At 34.6% G+C, this 22,496-nt stretch overlaps 1 protein-coding gene across 1 annotated transcript in view; it reads right to left on the bottom strand.

The window, feature by feature from the left end:
* Nucleotides 1-22,496, bottom strand: part of KCNMA1 (potassium large conductance calcium-activated channel, subfamily M, alpha member 1) — a gene marked incomplete at its 5' end in the record, with an annotated part of 198,421 nt that overhangs the window by 169,080 nt on the left and 6,845 nt on the right. The window contains one exon of the mRNA XM_010179972.1: nucleotides 1,099-1,174. Coding sequence (XP_010178274.1) covers nucleotides 1,099-1,174 — 76 coding nt within the window. The remainder of the gene's footprint in view (nucleotides 1-1,098; nucleotides 1,175-22,496) is intronic.

Below are 22,496 nucleotides of genomic sequence, written 5' to 3' on the forward strand. Positions count from 1 at the left end.
TCTGTCATATTGGCAGCATTCTAAGCTACTGGACATCTTCACTGTACGTTCTTTGATTTCTTTATTTGACAGGAACCGGATTCCTAAATAGTCACACAGCTAAAGACAGAGATAGCAAGAGAGTTTTATAGCAAATTTAATAGTTTCAAGGTTAAGGGCTGAAGAAACAGCTGTTTTCCATGAGTGTGTACAAATCTCAAGGAACTATTTCCCCATAACTACTAATTAACACAGCAAGTAAATGGAGTTACTTGCACATAAAGCCTTCACACATGCGCCATCAAATGGTGGAGAGAGCATAGGATTATAGAATGGGACTGAGTTTACAGTATTTATTGGAAGCTGGGTTCAATATTTCAGCTGGAGCATTTTAGGGAATGATGTAAGGCAATGTGTCTTCAACTGCAAGGTATATGAAGACTCCTTTTTTCCTTCAAAATTATCTTTTGTCCAAAGTTGTGCTGCTTCTGCATAGCTATCATATATTAATAGCCTGAAGAATAAGTGAAACCCAGGAGGTTACTTGGAATATTTAAATATTCTTTTAAAGAAATGCTAATGACAATGAACATAATGAACAATAAAGATACATAATGAACGATAAAGACAGCTGAGTGTAAAATTAATTCTTAATTTTTTGATGAGAATAAGGATGTGCAGTTCAAAAAACCTGAAATAGAGCCACAATGATTAATTCTCAAAATACTTTTTAGGTGTATTCTGTTGAATGAATTTTGATTTCTGCTTTTCCAAGGCAGAGGAATATGGACTGATTATGTGGAAAGAAGCAATATTTAATCAGTGCAGAGCTCTGTAATTCATTCTGCTTTTAATCTGTCAGCACTCAGTCTTGCTCAGATATTTCAGATGTAACACATCAAGTGAAATCTTCAACTGATCACACAGCAAAAGATGCTGACACTGAGAAATCACTCATCAGCAGAAAAAAGGTTTAAATAACAGATTAAAAAAATGGTTTTTTCCAGAAAAAAAAAACCAACAATAATACAACAAACATATATTACTGGGATCACAAAGATAAGCCATTTATGTTCTGTCACCAATGCAGCTAACTCAGTATGTAAGAAAATGTCTTACCTTGTTTTAAGGATATTCAGAAACTGCAAAATTTCTGAAAACTGTATCAGTCTAAGGGCTCTTAAAAATCTTAAACCTGCAGTAAAGAAGATAAAAAAAAAGCTCTAGGAAAAAATAATTCAAATGACAACAATATTTCATTTACAATGACAGTGATCAATGAAATCAACATAGGTAGCATACAAAATGTCAAATACCTTTGAAATGTTCTTCCATATTGAATTGTTCCAAGATCTTTACCAGGTCTTTTTCAAGTTGTTTTAAACTTATTTCCTTAATAGCTGAAGTATCCTACCAGAAAGTCTTAGTTTACATAGGAAGCCATGGGAGGAGACATACAGGCTAAAAGCTAAGGGGAAAAGACCTCACTGAGGTTCTGTTGGTAGTTCTAGTGCACATGTCCTTCTCTTCTAGGTTGTGAAAGACACATACAGATCTGGAAACTCTGTCCTCCAAGCTCCCACATTGCTTAGTGAAAAATAAGAGATTATGGGCAAGAGATCTGACAACCTGGATAAAGTCGACTGTGTATATGCCTGATTAAATTGGTAAATCTTAATGACGTAAAATCTTCTACTGTAATAATGCTCCCTACCTCCACCCTAATTTCCAAAAACTCAAGCAGAACAGAGGAACAACACATTATCTCTTAAAAATGACAAATCTACTACCTTTTTTTTTCCATCAGACTACAACTATAGGAACAGATAACACCGACTATTAAAGTAGTAACTATTTTTACAAAAAAATAGCATTTTTGTGTTGAAATCATGTTGCATAAATAGCAATTTCCAGACAACTGCAAAGCCAGCGAGACATACACAGAGAGCGTGTGCACAAAAGAAAATATTATAGAAGATTAAAGGCTTAAATTATTAAAAGAGACTTATGCTGATAGTAAATAATTTGGCTGCAGATCTTTGGCATATGAATCAAAGTACATTGTGTATTATACACATGCACAGCTTATAAAATTAAAATAAGACTTGGAGGATAATTTTATTAGACAGTACAGCCAAAAGTTACATAAAAGTTGTGTAACATGGTATTGTGACTGTTACAGTTAGGTCCAGGGCAGCTTCTTCTCATACTTTCTCTTTACTGACATTTATTTTACCTACTTCCAGTGCTAGAAACTACTTTTTATTTCTAGAAATTCAAGGAAAGACTGGTCCTGGCAAACACATAAACCTGGTCACAACCTTTATCATCTCAGTGGATTCGAGAGGTTCCCCACAAGAGCAAAGATGCATGTGGTGAGATGTGTTTAAGTCAAGGCTTTATTTCTACAGCATTCTTAGAAAGTTGTTAATAAAATTTTTTACTCCTGTTAAGACTCATACATAGCCTTATTAAGTAGCCTTGTTAAGTCTTCTAAGTAGACTTGCCAAAGCAGAAAATCACACCTGTATGTATATTACGCGGATATAAAGTTTATTTTTAGTTACTGACTGTGGACAACCCTGAAGTTTAATCATAACCTGAAAACTAGATTTGGGGGTCTAGATGAAAAGCAATAAAATTCTGTTTAATAATTACAAACTTTCAACCCATTTGCAATTAGAGAATGATCATTTTAGATTATAGTGCTGAAACTGAGAGAGATGTCCCTGTGCTCCACTTACAGTAGCTCCCACTGCTACTTCTATCCAAAGAGATGTGGCTGGGCAAGGATGGAGAGGACATTTACTAGGAATCCTGAACTTCCTCAGCTCTGTTCCATCCAGCTATGTCCCTCACTCCACTCCTTAGGATATTTTTGAGAAATGGCTAGTGGGAGAAAATTCCTTCCTTTCAAATGCTTTGCATTGCATCTCAAAGTATTAAGATGGCCAAGTTATCCATAGCAATGTTTCAAAAACAAGCCTGACATCAAAGTTAGCAATAAAACCTCTATCTCCAAACTCTTACAATGCTTCAGATATATTTTAGTTGCTGAGACACCAAACAATAGAACAAAAAGACTATGGCTTCAATGTATTTTTTGGTGAAAGACAAAAATCATTATTGATTATATTATGCATTTACTATAGCCCACACTATTTTAAAGAATTCCCTTCAGAGAACAGAATTTAAAAAAATGAAAATAAGTGGAGAGTTTGCTTGAACAGTTTAGTTGAACTAATTGTAAAAGGTTACAATCACCTTGTAATCTCTGTAACTTGTCTATGACGTTACTTGTGGGGCTGTGTTTTACAGCTAAAGGGATTATTACACAGAAAGGACCATATTTAGATCTTCAGAAAACTCAGTGCATTACCTTCAAATATTAAGAACAAAAATGAAATTAAAATAACAGTCTTCCTTATCATGATGGCAAATTCTTTCCAGTATTCTACTCTTTTCAAGACCCAAGTTGTTCTGTTATTAGGCTCCTATATGCATGTCATTTTATATGATTTTCTGTACTTTCTGTCTTGCAAATAATCTGTGAATGCCATCATTCTAGAAAGAAAGTGGTACTTAGTAAGAATCTCTTCCTGTGTTCATAGTATCAGGACTTCAAAAGGCATAAACCCTCTTAAAAGGCACTAAGAAAATGCAGATTCTCTAGATGAGATATTGAAACCTTCATAGACAAAATACCATCAACCTGTATGATGCTACCTCTTCATATTCTATAGATGTGTTTATATTTAAATTAGCTTTTGCAGAAACATCAGTCATGTTAGAACCATTTAATTTTTGTATTTATTATAAAATATATGCTATATTAGCCAACAATATCCTCCGGTAAATCAATATGTATAGGAAACAGCTATTAGGAAAACCGTATACAAAATAGAGATTGGGAAAACCCTTCATACCAATATAACTTTAAAGCCTATAAAAATTAGGTATTTCACGTATTTTCAAAGCCCATTACAATTATATTCTCAGTTTTGCTTCAAAGGACCTCTAAAGGTATTTTTAATGAAAACCTAATTGGAATATAATATTCTTTCCAGCTATGTAGAGACATCACCTCATCTAAATTTCATCAGCAGAATGAATACTGCAGGAAAACACTTCTGCTTGCCCTTTTAGTCACTGTTCCTGACCAGGTGCTGAACAAGGAGTACAATCTCCCTCAGTGGGATAGTGTGTTAGGATACTGGATTTAGTAATTAAGCCACTGATTCACTTCTGAGTTTTATAATCCCCTTCAGTAGAAAATCTAGCCAACTGAGGGTTTTAAAAGCCAATGGATAACGACTGATGTCAGAGTCAAGGAGAACCTGGCTCTGGAGGAAACATGCAGAGACTGGGAGTAGCATTCTTAGTATAAACCATGGTGAGAAAGGCAGACAGTTTGCAGATAGAGCTGAAAGGCTAATAGTTGAGCAGGGAAGAAACCTGTTTAAAGTAGAAAAACCAGTAATATTCATAAGAGATGGGCATTCCAGAACAGTGTATAAAAGAACTCTGAAAACTGATCTGAACAAAACACATAAGAGGACTGGACAATAGTAGGGCTGCAGCTGGTAGGTCTGAGTAACCTTGTTTCCAGGCACTCACAGTATCTTGCTCTCAGGGGCTGAGTGTACAAACGTCAGTCAGTTCAGTGTCTGCAAGTGAAAACCACTATGCCTGCAGTGTTTACTCCTCATAACACTATTAACACAAAGAGTCAGTCGGCCAAAACAACTCTGCATAGTAGGGACAAATTACACTGTACAACACATCAGTGTGCACACCTCCCCAGTAGGTTATACCATATGGAGACTTTGTGTGGTCAGTTGGCAACATCCACTAATACTAGGTGAACTGAAACAAGGGAGAAAGGACAATTCTCATTCTTGAATAGTTATTATTAAAACTTTACCATGAAAGATCTAAGAGGTTCTGGTTTTGAATGAATTTGTTTGGCACTCTAAAGCATTTAATACAATCGATTGCTTGATCTTCTAGTAAATTATAAGCACTTTAAAAGACTACTGCTAATTCAGAGATTTCAGCCTTATTCTTCAGACTACAAAAAGCTGTTGCTGAGAATAAACTATAAACATAAAACTCAGGTGAAATGACTTTGCGCCTAAATGTATGAATACTTACATCATGTTGAACTTAGCAAGGGGATGATGAATCAACTGAATAATTCCCAGAGGAAAAGTCCACACAGCACTTCATTCCAATGCTGGTATTAATGACAAGCAAAAGTGTGCTTGCAATCATACATGCATCCGTAAACTGATGACACAGTAATCCTCAGAGCAATAACCTTGTTGCAGTGAGACTGTTGCCAAACTAAAAATGGCCTAAACTATTCAGTACATAGCTTACTATAAATCCACACAAGATCAAAATTAAAACAAGTTACATAGAAAAGACTTTGATGTGTCTGACTCAAGCAAAATTAGTGACAAAGCTTTTGTAAAAATTAGTTTGTCTCTGTAAACTAATCACTTGTAATCAGTAACACAATGTCCCATGCTATACTCTTGCACTGTTTTCAAATGAAATTTGACTCACAATTAAGATGATGTTATCTTCTTTCAGGCCCACCAACTGACCAAGAATAGAAATTTTTGATATTTGTTTATGCACCAAAGCAGTAAGCAAAATTCTGTTATAAGGGCACTAACAAAAATTCTCATTTTTCCCAAAGCTGTCTCAGCTACTTATACAAATGTGTACATCTCTCTTTCCTTAGCAATATTTGGGAATTTATTTTATAGATGTGGGGAAGAATAATCTCTTTTAATATAAAATAGCTCAAAACTTTTACATTTAAATAATGTAATAAATAGTTGAGATATGTTCAGTTTATGTATTACAGTTCTTATGTATTCTAATTTTGCACATTTAACAGGATCCTTCCAGCCAAAGTTAAATGCAAATTGCTGAATGAAATGCTCAGGAAGTACTTGTTGTTTTGTCTTCATCAAGTCACTCGCCTTTTTCTTGGTAAGAGGTTTTATATTGGAATTTTCTTATGGCGTATGGTTGGAATAGGATATAGTCTTCTATACTACAATTTATACAAAAATAAGTATCAAAAGATTTAATTTACCTAGAAAGTCTCTCTAATCACAGGAAAAATATGAAGAATATAAAAGAATTTTAGTCAAAAGTTTCTGCCTGTAGTAAAATAATTTGAGTCGTAGGTATGATGAATGATTCAAATGAACTTCTAAGTCTACCATAGGATTATTTTCTTATTTTGAAAATATTTGTTTATCTACCTATGCTGCCTGCACAGCTAACAGACCATTTTCAAAGTACACTGAAATGTAAGACATGTGTAATATGTTCTATTGTTTTTACTAAGTAATTTTCTGGATAATCTTTGTGGTGTAATTTCATTTCACATTCTGAACGTTCAACCTGGAATCTGTAAAAAAAACACTCCAACCAAAAAAAACCACAAACCAACAACCACACCTGACTCCCAGACATCAAACGCCTAACTCCTGAAATTCTATACACAAAATTTAGCTATGAAAATTCGACACATCCACATGTTTCAGACCAATTTTGAAGGGTCACTAAGAGAGGCCAAATACCATTCAAAAAAACTGGTATAAGTCTTAAAATATTACAGAAATTTATGATCTGTGCAACAGGAAACAACATTATATGCTTAAATACTGGGCTAGATCTAGAATGTCACAGAAATACATTTTATTAATTTCACTACATACTTATTCAGTTCTGTGAGGTGCAGATTTTCTCCAGCTATCACTTTCTGACTCTTTACTAACCACCCGGTAAAATGGATGCCTTAGATCAGAATAGTGATATAAACATGACCAATAAACTATGTGCCAGTAGCAATGCAATTACAGAATAATATTATTTTCACTATAAAGTTTACAGCAAAACAAACAACATTATTTTAAGCTTTATTTGACTTTATATTCTTAATAGTGCTGAAATACGGTATTTCCCTGTCTGTCAGACAGTTTTGCAGTCTCTCTGCTGAACTGATGCTTTCTACTGGATTAATATACAGCCGCATTAAGGATTACCCGCAGGCTACAAACCCCCCAAAAAAGAAAATTTACAATTTTATTTCTATAAAGTGCTAGAGGAGGAAATCACAACAACTAAATTTATTTGTCTTTAATGAGATTCCAAAAAACAAGCAGGAATTGGTATGTTTCTTCATTCAACAGGAGAGGTCAATCTCCCAGAAAAGTATCAAACATTACATTATTTCCCATCAATGAGAGACATAATCCCTTTATTATTGCCATATGTTGCTTTTTCTTGCTTATTGACAGTAGCATATCCAAAATGTTGGCATAAGGATCCAATCCACAGAGATTCTATATACCATTTCTATTAAAAAGTAGAAAACCATTCACATATTCATCAGAATGGGATCTTGATCAAACATATCAATGGCTACTTCTACACTATATTTCATATGGTTTACTAAAGACTGAACAAACCAGAATCCACATTTAAGAAATCAGAATCTTTTCTGAGACAGATGTAATGAAGGAATAATTTTGAGGATGAAAAATAATCCTATGCTGAATGCCTTCACACAGCACAGCAATGCAACCTGAGATTCCACTCCTTGTAGACAGTTTTGAAAATGAAAGCTCAAAAAACAAGACAACAAGAAATAGCATGGGAGGAAAAGAATCTGCCATTCCTTGGAAGCACCACAGCCACAATATTTTGATACCTCTGTTATGCAAGTGTACAAGCAGGGCAAACAGCCCACTGTATTAAAAAAATCAATATTCTATGAACCAGGACAGTAAAACTGCATCAAGAACAGAACCTATGTAGGTTGTACACTGATAGCCTTCAAACAATGTTGTATCAAGGATCTGTTAAATAAATGCTTCTGCTGTACATTCTTAAGTTTACTTTTACACCTGTTAATTACAGCAGTTTAAAAAAGAATTTCTTAGTAACTCTACCATTGCAAATTATTACATTCCATCCTTCAATAAAGACTGGATTACTTGATAATAGGTGAACACTGAACCCCTTTGATGGGTGAGATATAGGCACATTACAGCATGTGAGTTTGGGAAGGAATTTTTCCTATAAAGCAACTGAAAACTTGAAGCATTATTTTGATGTTGAAAAATTAAACATAGTAACATTGTAGAAAAGAATAACACTAGCACCAGAGACAGAATCACAAATTACAGTTCTGAAAAAAATGTTTAGAGTTGGACCTTACCCCAGTATGAGCCGACCCTACAACAAGACACCAAGGAGTTTCGAAAAGTATGTTGTTCTTCCTTTTCAGGGATATTATGTCCACCTTTGACACGATATCCATTTTGATACAATTCTCCAAGAGATTTTTTACGCCTTCTAGTAGCTCTATAAGTTTCTGTACGCGTGCCCCCAGAAGGGTTGTGGTAGACTAAAATCTTGCTGGGAATCATGACTATGTATCTTCAGCTTCAGAAGCACTGCATATAGTATTGTGGTTCAGTCTTCAGTCACAGCATTCACTAATAGTGAAGATTGTAATATATTTACCCTCTTTTTGCTAATGCAGTATCAACATGAAGAGACAGCACAGAATCCTTCCTTTAACGGAACTTCTTGTTGGAAGCAGATTTATTTAACTGGACACAAGATAATGCAAAGTTCACCTTTACACGTTGTTACCAAAAGATAGTTCAGTATAGTCTAGTCCATTTCTGTTAGCATGAAATGAACAGAAATAATTCAAACACAAAACTCAGCTTCACAAAACAGATGAAGAGTATCACAAACTGGAAAGACAAAACAAATCACAGAAGCAGGCAGGCAGTGCAGATGCTCCTCTGATCCGTGATGTATTAGAGCTTAAAAGCCATCTTCTATCCGGATATTACCACATAAGCTTCTTTCAGATACACCAAAGAACCACACCCATTGATTCAAAACCCACAAACATGATGCTGTTCACTTAGAATGAACAGGTACTCTCATAAAGAATACAGTTCTTGTAGTCCATGTATACAGAGGGCGTTGTTTATTGTGTATTATTTTCTTTGGTAACTTTACATATCTGTCTTCCGGTTAAAGCTAGTACGCAGAAGGCAGAGGTCACATAATCAGCCAACTCTTACAGGATTTATCCCAGATGAAATAAAAAAAAAAGCAAATGCAACAACCCTTCACCTAATCCCAGTTAATGACAGCTATATTACTGAAGGAAAAAAAAATTTAGCCATCAAGCAAGCATACAAAGAATAGAAAGACTTAGCTCTCTCAAGCAGATTCGCTCTGTGTATAGTCACAAAACTGCAGTTTTGTTCAGTCAGTTACCATCTCATTCAATTAGAAAAAAAAATCATTAAAAGGTAAATGTGAGATATTACCTTCCATGGTATTTGATATGCTTTCTTAGTCAACTTTCCTGCTTTGAGCGTAACATACAAACTTCATCGTGAAAAGCTATCTTCATTTCAAGGAATATGCTTATCATTCCTATGTTTTGTCCCCAAAAAAGCCATAAAGATTTATATGCCAAAAATATGCCAATGCCATCTGGAGTACAATGCAAAGCAGACACAAAAATAGACTGCACCATGTGCTTATAGGGAATGTACAGGATCTCAAAGCATTTTGGAAATGTTATTAAAGTGTGACAATGCCAAATATAGAAATGGGGAGAACAGCACACACAGATTTCAAATTTCAATTAATATGCAGTGAGTGAATCAGTGGCAAAGCAATTCTGTGACTCCTTTACATTGTAACCTTTACACTATATTCTTACAAACAACCTGGGCATGTTTGCGTTGGTCACAATAGTAGTGTTCCACAGAGCCTAGTGAGAATAGTTTTTGAGTCCATATAAATGCATGCAGATGTACATATGCATGTATATGTGAGCCCTTGAATCATTCCTCTAAAATTAGAAGGATTTGAACAAGGTAGTACTTATCTGTGTTACTAATCACATCTTGTACAGCTCAAACTGAAAGAATGTCCTACTTACTTCTCACCATATAAGGCATACTATTTTTCTTTATTTTTGTGTTTCATCTTGAATAGTATTATAATATTGTTATTATCCAATTTTAAACCTATCATTAGTGTACTTTGTACTCAGTACAGCAAATGATTGGGTGTAGAATCCATTTACCTAGAGCCTAGAACATCTCTAAAGGAAAAGAGTACCCAAGTAAGAAATAGCAAGAGACAAGCTGCTTACTTTACATAACCTATATTTTGGTTTTAGTAATTTGACAATATTCTTTTAACTCTCTCAGCTCCCTGGCATAGCCAGATTTTTATCAATTTCGCTCTTTTTCCCTCAGTGCACTGCTAAATCTGATGTGTACATCAACATATGAAAGCATGAATCAAATTACAAAAACAGGAAATAAATCTAAAATAAACTTATTCCAAAAGTTAAAAAAAAAATAATCTAAATCTCAGCAGCAGGATGATGACATATTGCACTGAGACGTACTATTCTGCATCACAGACAGAGCAATACAAAAATGTTTGTATTAATTTAATTTCTTGTGCTTTCTGCTTTCCAGTAGAATGTTTTTCAGCATTTTGTTCTACAATCTGATTATGCAAGACAGCTTATTGTTTTCAGTGAGAGTACACTTCTCTACCATCTATATTATCTATCTATTACTTGGACTAATTTTTCATATTACGTGTAAAATTATATTACAGAAAATTGTTCTCTGTAGGCTAAACTATTTTTTTCTTTAGTTGTCAAGAAAACTAACTTTTAGATTATCTCATCATCTGGCTCAGATGAGCATCTGAGTGAAAGTCTGAAGTCCAACTAAGCAGAGGAAGATGATGCCATTAGGAAAATGGCACTGTTTCCAGTGTTTCTATACTTTTTCCTACCCCATGAAAGGCACAGTTGACAGTGTCTTGGTCCAAGGTAGACATAAAAATCCTAAACGCTCCTATGTGATCAAAAACACTGGAGTTGCGTGCAATCTGCTACAAAGTATTTACTCCAAAGTATTCCACATTCATACCATTCTGAAGACCTCTATGATGACTTGTTAAAACCTTTTGTACCTAGTGAACCCAAGCTATTTAAGGTATGTTATAAGTGAAGTTTTCCATATTTTCAACAGAAGCATATCCTTGGAGCATATCACTCTGTCCCTCTCTGAATTTGCCATAAAAACGGATTGATATACTTATGGAGGCATTGCTACCATCAAATTGCTACCAACTACCAACTTGCTTTCAAAGTTGACCCAAATGTAAAACTATTAATCTCCAGTATTAAGAAGAAGAAAGCAGTACTTCTCAGCAGCTGAGTTATGCTTTACCTTTGGCTATGCAGGAACTAGGTGGTCACTATACAATCTTTCAAGAGGGCAAGGGAAGAGCAGATCTTTGGCATAGACAACAAATGTATTGGGTAGAAGTGAGTACCAAATTATAGTCCTCTAAGGCACAGATTGGACAAGGATGACTGCTTTTCGGTGCTTTTGTAGGATTATTATCTACTTACAGTTGTGTCCAAAAGCACCATCTAGAAAAAACATGAAACACAAGGAAACCTGCCAATGGGAAACCTGCTGTAGAGAAAAATAACTTTGTTCTTTCCAGGGATCAATCTCTCCTTGAAAATTACTTTTTAATTTATCTTACAGTAAGGCAACACAGAATGTTCCACATGTTATCTTCCCTCTCTTTCAGGCTGTTATTTCTGAAACTACAGTGTAAAAGCCATTGTTCTACAAGAAATGGCCCTTAAAATTTTCACTGGTCCTACTTCAAAAAGGCTAGCAGTACTATTCATAGAAGAAGAAAAACAACCTGGTGTACATAGAAACTATACAGGTTGACCAACAACTACTTTGTAGCACTGTATGTGAGTTATGACAAAAATAGAACAAACTAATGTTCATTCTGCCAAGCATTTACTCCTCATTAATCTCACTAAATGATTTAGAAAGTAGAGTTACAATCCAAACTTGAGTTCCTGAAGAAATGCATGTAGTTGTATTATTTATTCTTTATAACTTGGTCTCAAAGTTTTAAGATATCGAAACATTTACAGAAAGTTTAGCAGTAGCAATAACAAAACCAGAATCACTAGATACGAAAACATTTCCTTTGCTGCTTTGTACCACTTCAGGCAATGACTAGACCATATTCCATAAAACAAGCAGAGATATACTAAGAATGAATAGCAGATCTTTACATAAAGTAAGAGTGTATTATCTTGTAAGCACCACATTTTATAAAAGAAGTATAATCCCACCAAATTGATGGTGGTGCCATTTTTAACAAAAGGCTGAAAGCATGAAGGGAAGGATAACAATATTCATACTTAACTCATGAAGAAAAAGGCAGCTAGGGAGAAAAATAATTTATTCACCTCTCAACTTTCTATTTTTTTTTTAATCTTACCATTGTGTAATCCTTTTTAGATACTGAAGTCCATATGCAAAAAGGATGTAAAATATGCCTTTTTAAATTCTTTGATTTTTGGAGAACAAATTAATTAGAAAATTTACTGATCACAGAATCATAGTATTATTTGGGTTAGAAGGTACCTTAAAGATCATCCAGTTCCAATCCAACTGCCATGGGGAGGGACACTTCCTACTAGACCAGATTGCTCAAAGCCCCATCCAACCTGGCGTTGAACACTTCCAGGGAGGGGGCATCCACAGCTTCCTTAGTGTCTCACCACTCTCACAGCAAAGAATTTCTTCCTAATATCTAGTCTAAATCTACCCTCTTCTAGTTTAAAGCCATTTCTCCTCATCTTATTGCTACCTGCCCTTGTAAAAAGTCCCTCCCCAGCTTTTCTGTAGGCCCCCCCTTCAGGAACTGGAAGGCCACTTTAAGGTTTCCCCTGGAGCCTTCTCTTCTCCAGGCTGAACAGCTCCAACTCTCTCAGCCTGTCCCCACAGGAGAGGTGCTCCAGCCCTCTGATCATCTTCATGGCCCTCCTCTGGGCCTGCTCCAACAGCTCAAGGCTCTTCTTGTTGAGGGCCCTAGAACTGGACACAGTTCACAGGTGGAGCGATGATGCTACTAAAATCAAGAAGACCCTTAAAGAAGTGGTTACACCTCAGCAAGCTAACACTGCAGAGATGTGTCACTGAAGGTTGGAAACTTGCGGTTTGTTTTTTAAAGTGCCCGTTACAATATGCAGTAGTTTCCCTTCCTGAAGAATGACAAGTTAAGATGTTGCATAATTTTCCCTGGTACTCATCAAGAACAAATTGCACTAAAATCAGGAATATGCTATTCTGAGAGGCTGTAACCATGGAGTAGGACAAATGATAAGAAGAAAGGCAACAGAAGGACAAAGGTCAGATCTAAAGCCTGACTCATGCTGCAGGACATTGGTTTAAAAAAAGACTTGCAATTCTGCCTGTCTTTGCTCCTGTGAGTCACAAGGCACGGGCCATAACTGCCAAAGAAACAATGAAGATACTGAGAAATAAGACTTGAAAAGGAGTCAAATATTTCAGTTCTAATCAACTGGCATGATATAATGCATCCTAGCCACTGAACCTTCCTTAGCCTTTGAACTGTACAAAGAAAATATTTAAAGAATAGATATGACTAGACACATACAGATTTATTAATTATGAAAATTAATTATGAAAATGATCCACCACAAAATTCTGTCTGTGATTATGATCCATGTGCAATTAAAAAGAAATCAGTTTTCTGATCCAGTGGGTGCCAAACTTCATAAAATATTTACGCCTGTCCAAGAGAAGTGATATCCTTTTACTCAGTGTAATGATTTCTTGCACATAGTTTATATTTATATTGTAATACCAACAAAGAGAATACTTCATCACAGTTGTTGGATTAAGAATTTAGGCATAAAATTTAATACAAATCAAAAATTATGGTGGTTTAAGTGTTTTTTGGAAATATAGCTGTCATGTAGGTGCATATACCACTTAGCAGTATCCCTTCTTTCAACCCATGCCAGTACTAAAATGTAGTCTTCACCTATTCAGTATCATACCATGTTTAAAGACAAAGTCTGAGAACCACAAGTATCAGTTCAGCACTAAGACTGAATCAATAATAAATCCACTAAAGGGAGAAGCATTTAAAACTCCTTTATTCAAATTTATGTCAAACTGAAAATCTGTCATGATCTGCCTAAATTCTATGGGAGTTTCAAGTGCACATAAATGCTTGCACTAGTAGGCCAATGTTACCAAATCACTAAGAATAGACAGGAAAAATTTCTATGCATGATCAGAGTAGATTAGAACCAGTGCCTAGAAAAGTAGGTGTTTGATGCTTTTTTCCCTAAAAGATGCCATTCCCCCAAATCTATGCATCATTTGCTATATTCTGCTGAACGTAACATATTTCTTACATGATCCACCTTGCATGCAACTGTTTATCATTTACTTTAGATGAATTTTCAAGTTAAGAGTGAACGTGAGAGAATCCAGATGGTTCGTTTTTATTTTCTAGGTAACTCTGCTTTTACAGTGCTGATATCTACACTTCGCCCACAACAGGAAGGAATGTGAAAAAATGTAGAAGAATCCAAATTCAGTGTCGATACAGAATTTAATAGGAGATAAAAGCTGCGATCACACTACTTACTGTACAAATTATCCCAACCCATTTGAATTTATACTTTCAGTATTTCAAGTGTAGAAATTCAAATTTTCATTGACTGCCACACCATCATGATACATAGTCTGCCAAAGAATCACTATTAAAATAACTTTTTCTTAAGTCTTAATATCAAGCCATTACTAAACATTTCATTAACTATGCTTTAGGACATATTTGAATTTTAAATCATTAAAGTATATATAAAAATAGAAATAGTGCATACATAATACAAATTTTAATATGCAACAATTATTTTATTACCTACATAATTAATCTCTTAAGCACATAATTAAAAGTAAACTAAACCTACGGCAGACTTTACATAACAGAACATTGGTAAGAACTTCTACAGGATTTAGAATTTGTATAGCAGCTATGGAAGTTGGATGTTTGAATAGGAAAGGGTCGCAAAGGTTGAATTTTGAAAAAAGAATAAATATGAAGGTTGTGAAAGGCATTCAAATCATATTAGGATTGTACATTAATCCCACTGTAGTTATTTTGTGTTCTGTCACAAGGCTGAAGAGGCATTGTGTCCCTGAACTTCACTGACTCACTTGACTTGCCAACTGATACAATGTGAAGATAATACTCACTCCGACATGAGCAGACAGTGACAATGCCATACTAATATTACAGCTAGCTCATAGCAATGGAAGACCTTTCTGCTAGGCTACAGAGGTATGAATCTGCATCTTTGTAAGCCTAGCATCAACTGAAATTACTCTACATCTTCAAGCACGTGACACTTTGAACAACCAAGAGGTTGCAGTGTGGATGAATGAGACTGGCATTAACTACTGGATGCATAGCAATTGGAAAGGAACCAGTGTATCTCTGGTATGAGCGCATCTGTACTCAAAAACTCATACAGTTCTGAAGGAAAATATTCTACACAGTAAGGGGTTGATTAAAGAAAAACTTATCCAGCAATTAGGAAGACAATAAAGCTGATAGGTAATTTATACTGAGCAGCTGAGTAACCAGGTGATAATGGGAAAAACAGCCACTGGAGTTTTGAGTACCTCAGAGATCTCGTAATGCAATAGACTAAATTTTACTCTCAGTGATCTTTGCTTATGGGACTATAAAATTTTCCTTTTGATTATGCAAATTATAGTCTCCAGATATCGTCACTTGAATGCAAAACTTCTTGAAATGGAACTTGACAGTTAAGATACTAAATGGCTGGTTCTTTTCAGGTAAACCTCTACAGTGATGCTACAATATTATTTTTGATAAAAACAGCACTCCTTACAGGATAATGCTGAACAAAATGCTATGTACGACAACCTGCCCCTGTATGGCACGCTTCCATCTGCCTTACTTTATAGAAGCTGATATAAAAAGAAGGCAAAATAATTTCCCTGTATAAACCACTTATAACTGATAATCACTTAAAACAAGAAAATGGCTTTAAAAATTCAAATTCTTTGGCTTCTTATCGCTTTATACATTTCAAATCAGAGAAGTAAGATTGGTCAATAGATTTGGAGCAAAATGTTTCATAACTAACAGAAGCTTAAATAAATTTCGCAAACACAATGTGTTGTTTAAAACAAACAAACAAACAAAACCAAAACAAACCAAAACAAACCACTTAATGCCCAAATGAAAGAAGTGCACTCCAAAGTTCAGTAGCAGCCCATTTAACACTGTTCCATATTAAAAGGTCCCTGAACAGAAGAAACTGGAAAAAGCAGTAGAAAGATCCAAGAGCACACACTTACAAAGAGCAAGCAAATACTGCCCTCTGAGGAACATTAGCTTTATTGGTAAAGACTTTCTGGCAATGCATCAGGTACACCCCTGCAGTGCAAGCAGTTATGGAGGAGTCAGTAACTTCAGAGACAGTTTTGCGATGCAGAGAAACGTCCTTCCATTTATGGACTGGACTTTCTTTGCTGTGTTTCTATTTTTATTTTATTATTTAGAATTTGAGATAGTATGACACTAAACACTGCTGAATGTGATAACAAGATTAATGAATGCTAAATGTCTGGGGGTCAGCAGTGAATCAAGAATAAGTCCTGCATAACATAAGCATGGACACTATAAATACAGAAGTATTGGGGAATCTTAGGCATTCAAAAGTTGATATGAAACAAGTGGCAAAATGTAGCAAACTGTAAAAGATACTGTTTTCTTGACTTAAGTCAATACTGTATGAAACTCTGCCAGATGGTATAACTATCCTGCAGTTCAAAACCTCAGAAAAAGCCTTAAATACTTTAGCTGGAAGAACAGTTATCTCTATTACCAAATTTTCCTTCTCTTCATGTCATCTGACTTTGTATGGCAAATTACTGCAATTGCAAAAACTGCACAGTGGATCAAGGAACAGATTGAGGAGGAATGAAGTATTGTTACAAACTATTATCTATCCACTGTTATTTCTGAAATGTCATATAAGCAAGGTCAGAATTTTGCTCATATTGATACCTGAAGCAGAGAAGCACAAGAAGTAATCTTACATAATCCCAATGGGTTTTTGGCCTGTCTAGTGATGGTCAAGCAATGTATCTAATTGTAATCTAAATGTATTATTGAAGTTTCCTCTTCAGAGTTTGCAATTATAATACGAGTGAAAATCTTAATCAAATCCTCTCTTGACTTTTCTTAGATTCATATATATATATATATGTATATATACACATAAGTTGAGTGAATGAGTTGCCAAAAGATTATTGAAAGCATATGAATGATCTAGTTTATATAAACCTTCAGTCTCAGTCAAGTATGTAAGTTCATTCAGAGTCTCTGATACTCAGTAAAAATAGGCAATATATGAACTTTCTAAAGTCTTGTATGGAATTCCTAACTTCTAATCTTTCTATTGAGATCTCAACTACCTTTGCATCAGTTTATATTAATTCCAGCCTCAACAGGATTTGCTTATGACTAATTCAGTCTTGCAAAAAGGTCAGGAGGAACATAGATAGGTTTGGGGGTTTTTTAAAGTTTCTTAAACTGCATAATGCATCTTTTCTTAATTCCACATAAACGAACTCTCATGCACCACAGAGTACACAAGACAACTGGTGCTGAATTAATGAGAGCTACATGGATATCTCAGTACATTTAGTCCATGGCTTAGAAGATAAAATTAATATTTTAAGCTGTGTTACAGAAGTTAGATGCTCAGAAATACAGAATGAGCTGTTCAAAAACAGTAATCAGAAATCATAAAACTTATGTTAAAATTACCAGAATAGAAACTCTCATGTTCTAGGTATAAGGACTTTTGGTTTGGGTTTATGCAGATATTAATTGTATTAGTTATAAAGCATAAAATAGTGTAAACAACAAGCATTGAATATTCAAAGTTGAGAAGATGACACTCTGGAACAACATTAGTCAGATTCAATGTATTGAAAAGAAACAGTGACCAAGAAACCAGTGAAAGAAGACACCGAGGGAAAAACTACTGGATAACGTATAATGAATACACTGAATGCCTGCAAGTACTGTAAAAGTTCACATAATATCTTGGAGCCAAGACATGAAATTTCATTTTCATCTGATCTTTCAGCTGGCTTTCAAAGAAAAGAAACAATTAGTTAAATTTTTAAAAAATAATCTTATCTCTCATCTTATCATTCAGGAATATGTGCAAGTTAGTTATATGCTGTATGTAGCTCAGGAAAATTTGAAAAGCATCTGACTAATGATAATGCAATGATCATTCTGGACTCTACAAGTAGCTTTTTTAAATGCCCCTCATGCAAAGGAATACAGATTCTAAAAGACAGCATAAGTGAATTACGGGTTCTCTAAGCAGTTTGAGTGAAAGAGTTTTCTTCTTTTAGAACATAATTCCACATTCTATGAAAGACAAAACTGTACAGTTTGGGCAGCCTTCATCTGAGCAGAAGGCACTTAAACCCCTAGAGAATACAAAAGCAGTCATAAAGTAATTAAACTGATAATAAAAAGCAGGGTAGAAAGAAAGCATTAGAGTGTTTTTTCACATAATATCCAAATGTAAAGAACATATTGTGATTAGACAAAAGAAGGGATATGGAGAGAAGAAAATTACATAATAACTTATAAAAAAAAGGAACATATTTGGCTATTAAGAGGAATGGTAGTGATTTATATTTCAACATAAATCCCATATACTTAATATTATCATCCTATTACTATCCTAGAGGGAGTATGGCTGAATGAAATGAGAGGAAAAAGTTAAATTCAGTTTTAGAAAATACTTAAAATTTAGCAGTCCATCTATTCCAACATAACATTCTGTGTTTCTGAATCACTAAATTTGGTGAGAATAGACAATTTGGGTATATGAGATAATATAAAGTCTAGATGCCTATGTCCCTTTGTATAATACATGTGGGAAAAAAAGGTTTGGTTTACATCATGGAAATATCCATCTGAAAAACATATGCTTAAGTATATTAATATACCTTTAGAAGTTCTAAATATTATAACCACAAGACAATACAAAGTGTGTTACATTAAAGGGAGGGTTGTCTATACAATTCATCTTGGCAGAAAAGAAAAAAATACTTATGGAATTCAAATTCAAGCTGTTTAAATGAAAATACTTATTCGACCTGCTGTTTATGAAAAAATAACAAAATCACACACTAAAATAGTCCCAAATAATAATATATATTTTGTACTTAAAAACATCAAATTTCAAAAGTAAGAAAGTGTTTATTAACTATGTTAACAAAACATAGACTTACTGCATTGCAAATAAAAGATATTCAAATTGTAGCATTCTATTGCTAGCAACATGATGGATATTTCAGTAACAATGGAGAAATGGTAGAAGTCTCCCATATGATTTGATTTTATTTTATATTATTTTATTTTATAAAAAGCCAAACATATAATGTTGGCATACCTGCCTTCCTAATGTGACTAAAGAGAATGCCAATAAGCACATCCATTAAACCAGACATTTTTAAGTCATCATCTCTGAGTAACTCACAATCAGTAGTTTTAAAATCTCACTCTGTGGACTACTTAATGTTGGTTTTAAGTGAGTCTGGCACATAAAGCTTATAGAAGTTCCAGAAATATTTAAGAAAGCTAATGTTATTTCCATATGTTTAAAAGAAGTAACTATAGGCCTATTAATCAATCTCAGACAAAAACAAAGAATTCTACAACAAAATAATCAAGTGGTAAAGATAAAGAATTATATTTATGTATACATTTTAGAAAAACATGCTATCCCATTAGTTTTTCCATTAAATGTCATATTTGAGTGATAAAGCTTAAATACTGATGTAATTTACTCAACATTGCTACCGAACTCATTAAATGGACCTAGAACCATTAAATCTTAAAATTAATCTGGCACATCTTCCCTGGGAGTCTTGTCAGGGATGTGTTCTTGACCTTAACTTATTTAGTACTACTTTTAATATTCTGGAGGGAAAGTAAAATGCTAATAAAGTTAACTGATGATAGTAGAAAATGTAATGCTTGATAATGAAGAGAAAAAGCCAGTGATGAGCAGGGCTTGGGATCACGTGTAAAAGTAGGATGTCAACATTTTTTGATAAGTAACTACAAACTTGAGACAGGAGGAGAAAAGATGCAAGAGGTCAAAGTAGTCCAGCCAGCCAGTCAGATAACCTAGGAAACAACTGTATTTAAAGTAATATAACTGGCATCAGCTATGATATTAACTTGTGATAGCTCCTTAACACTCAGAGAGTAAGACTACTCTTGGGCTAAGCCTGCCACTCATTCACACAGGAAAAATCAGGGTCTCCCTCACCTATGGTCCCTCCTAGTCAAAGGAGAATAGAGAACTGAATGAATTTAGGAACAATTTTCTATTCAGTGCTAAGTACCTCTCACATACAGTGATAGGGAACAGAAGATGACAAGTGTGCAAAGAAATGTTACTGCACAGAAAAGTAGTGCATATACACACATATGCACATATACATAAAACACAGTTCTATTAGGAAATTTTACATAATTGACCTTCCATTATAAGTAAAATAACTTAAAATGTAACTAAAATTACACAAAATGCTTTATAAAATACACCAGCTTTGTAAGAAATATTGTAGAATTTGGATGTGGATTCAAAGTTTTCACCAATAGATGGCAGAAATGTACAATACTTAACCAACAAAATCATTGACAATCATAGCAAATTTAAGGTACTAAGAAAGGGATAGTTTTGAGACTTGTGGATGCATAAAAAGATAGTAAAGTTTTGGACCTCATAACTTCTCTCTTACACTGGTATCCTACAGTTTCGTTATCAGACCACTTCTTTGTATAAGTATAACCAAGATACTGCTCTAAGTGCCATTAAAATATATGTGTTTCCCGAAAGGAATAAAGTGTTCTGCAGATTCAAACAGGGTTTCAGGCTGAGCTGCTCTGTAAACGTTATGTCACAAAAGTCGATTAAAACAAATATTGTCTTCATGTCACAGATATTTAAATAAAGCTTCATCTTGAAGCACACTTGCTGGGTGGCCAGAAGGCATTCACACCATCAGCTTAACTATCTAAATAAGCCACACTCCTTTTTTTGCCAAAGCCATCTATCTCTTTCCAGAGAGGGAAACAATTTCATTCTCTGATTCACAATAATAGCTGAATGTCTACCAGAGGTGTTGGAAACAGTTTTTTCAGGCAAGGAATTGATACTGAGACCACAAGCCTCATTCAAAATAACTTGAGATAACTGTACCAGAACCTGGACAGAATTTGAGCAAGGACTTGAAAAAAGGACTCTCTTTTCCATAGCTACACTAATCATCACACAAAGAGATATGTTCTCTTTGCTATGTGTGTCTACATCTGCATCTGTCATCCATCTTCTTTTTCCCACTGTAAATCTTGAATTATTTTCTCAAAAAATAACATGGCTTCAGCAGCATTCTAGACTAGAAAGGATGTCAGTGGAGAAGGATAATGAAAAAATCTTCCTGATGGTAGATTGTATTAAGAATCAAACTGTTTTTATTGCTTGAAATTTCATACAGTAGGATAGATGAAGCACTGAAAGCACATGGCCAGGAAAAGGAAATTGATTGTTTAACAGATATTTTCTATCTTTAATTTCTGTGATTCAATAAGATACAACACTATCAAGTCCATATATTAGGCTTTATTTAAACCACTGTAGTTCTAGGGCTGATTGTTCCTCATTCGTGTGTCCTCGTAAATGTGAAGCCAAGATCATATTTTACATGTTTAAGCTTCCTCTAACAATACCATCCTGTCAGGGCAATTTATTCTAATACAGTCTGCTTAAAAAAATCAGTATTTCCTTTTTCATAAGCATAGAAGTACATGATAAAAGGCATTTCAGTTATTTGAAGTGTCTTTGCTATCATAGAGGATAGAATAACAGTTTTAAGAGGTGTGTAGAGTGTTTGCAAATCATTACTGAGTACAACTGGAAGATGTTCATTTGATGCTGAGCTCTACAACTTGACAGACTGCAAGCTATCAAAAAAAAATATGATCTGAACCTAAAACTTAGCTATGATACTCAGATCATGATGACTTTGTGTTAAAAAAAAAAAATGAGGCTTGCCATGGTGTTATTTCTCTCATTGCAAATTTTTTCTTTTCATACAACAACCTTCTTAGCCTACTTTCACTTATGACTGTAAGGACAGTGTCCAGACTCTGCAATGCGCTGAAATCATTTAGTTGAAATTAACTATCAAAATTACCTGTAAAATCACCAGAGCCAGAAACTCCACTCTTTCTTGGGAAGATTCTCTCCACTCCACAGAAGCCTGCACTTGAAGTGGAGAACTGTCCTTCTATCGGAAAGTTTCTTGTGTTGTGCAAGAGACATTTATGATTTTATAAAGCACAGCTTTAGTTTATGTGTAAGTATCTACACAAATGCTACTGTTTGCAAAACAGTGTTGGAAAAATGTCAAGGGGAT

This window comes from Mesitornis unicolor, unplaced genomic scaffold (assembly GCF_000695765.1).
Source record: "Mesitornis unicolor isolate BGI_N332 unplaced genomic scaffold, ASM69576v1 scaffold10112, whole genome shotgun sequence".
In the NCBI taxonomy this organism is placed as follows: Eukaryota; Metazoa; Chordata; class Aves; order Mesitornithiformes; family Mesitornithidae; genus Mesitornis; species Mesitornis unicolor.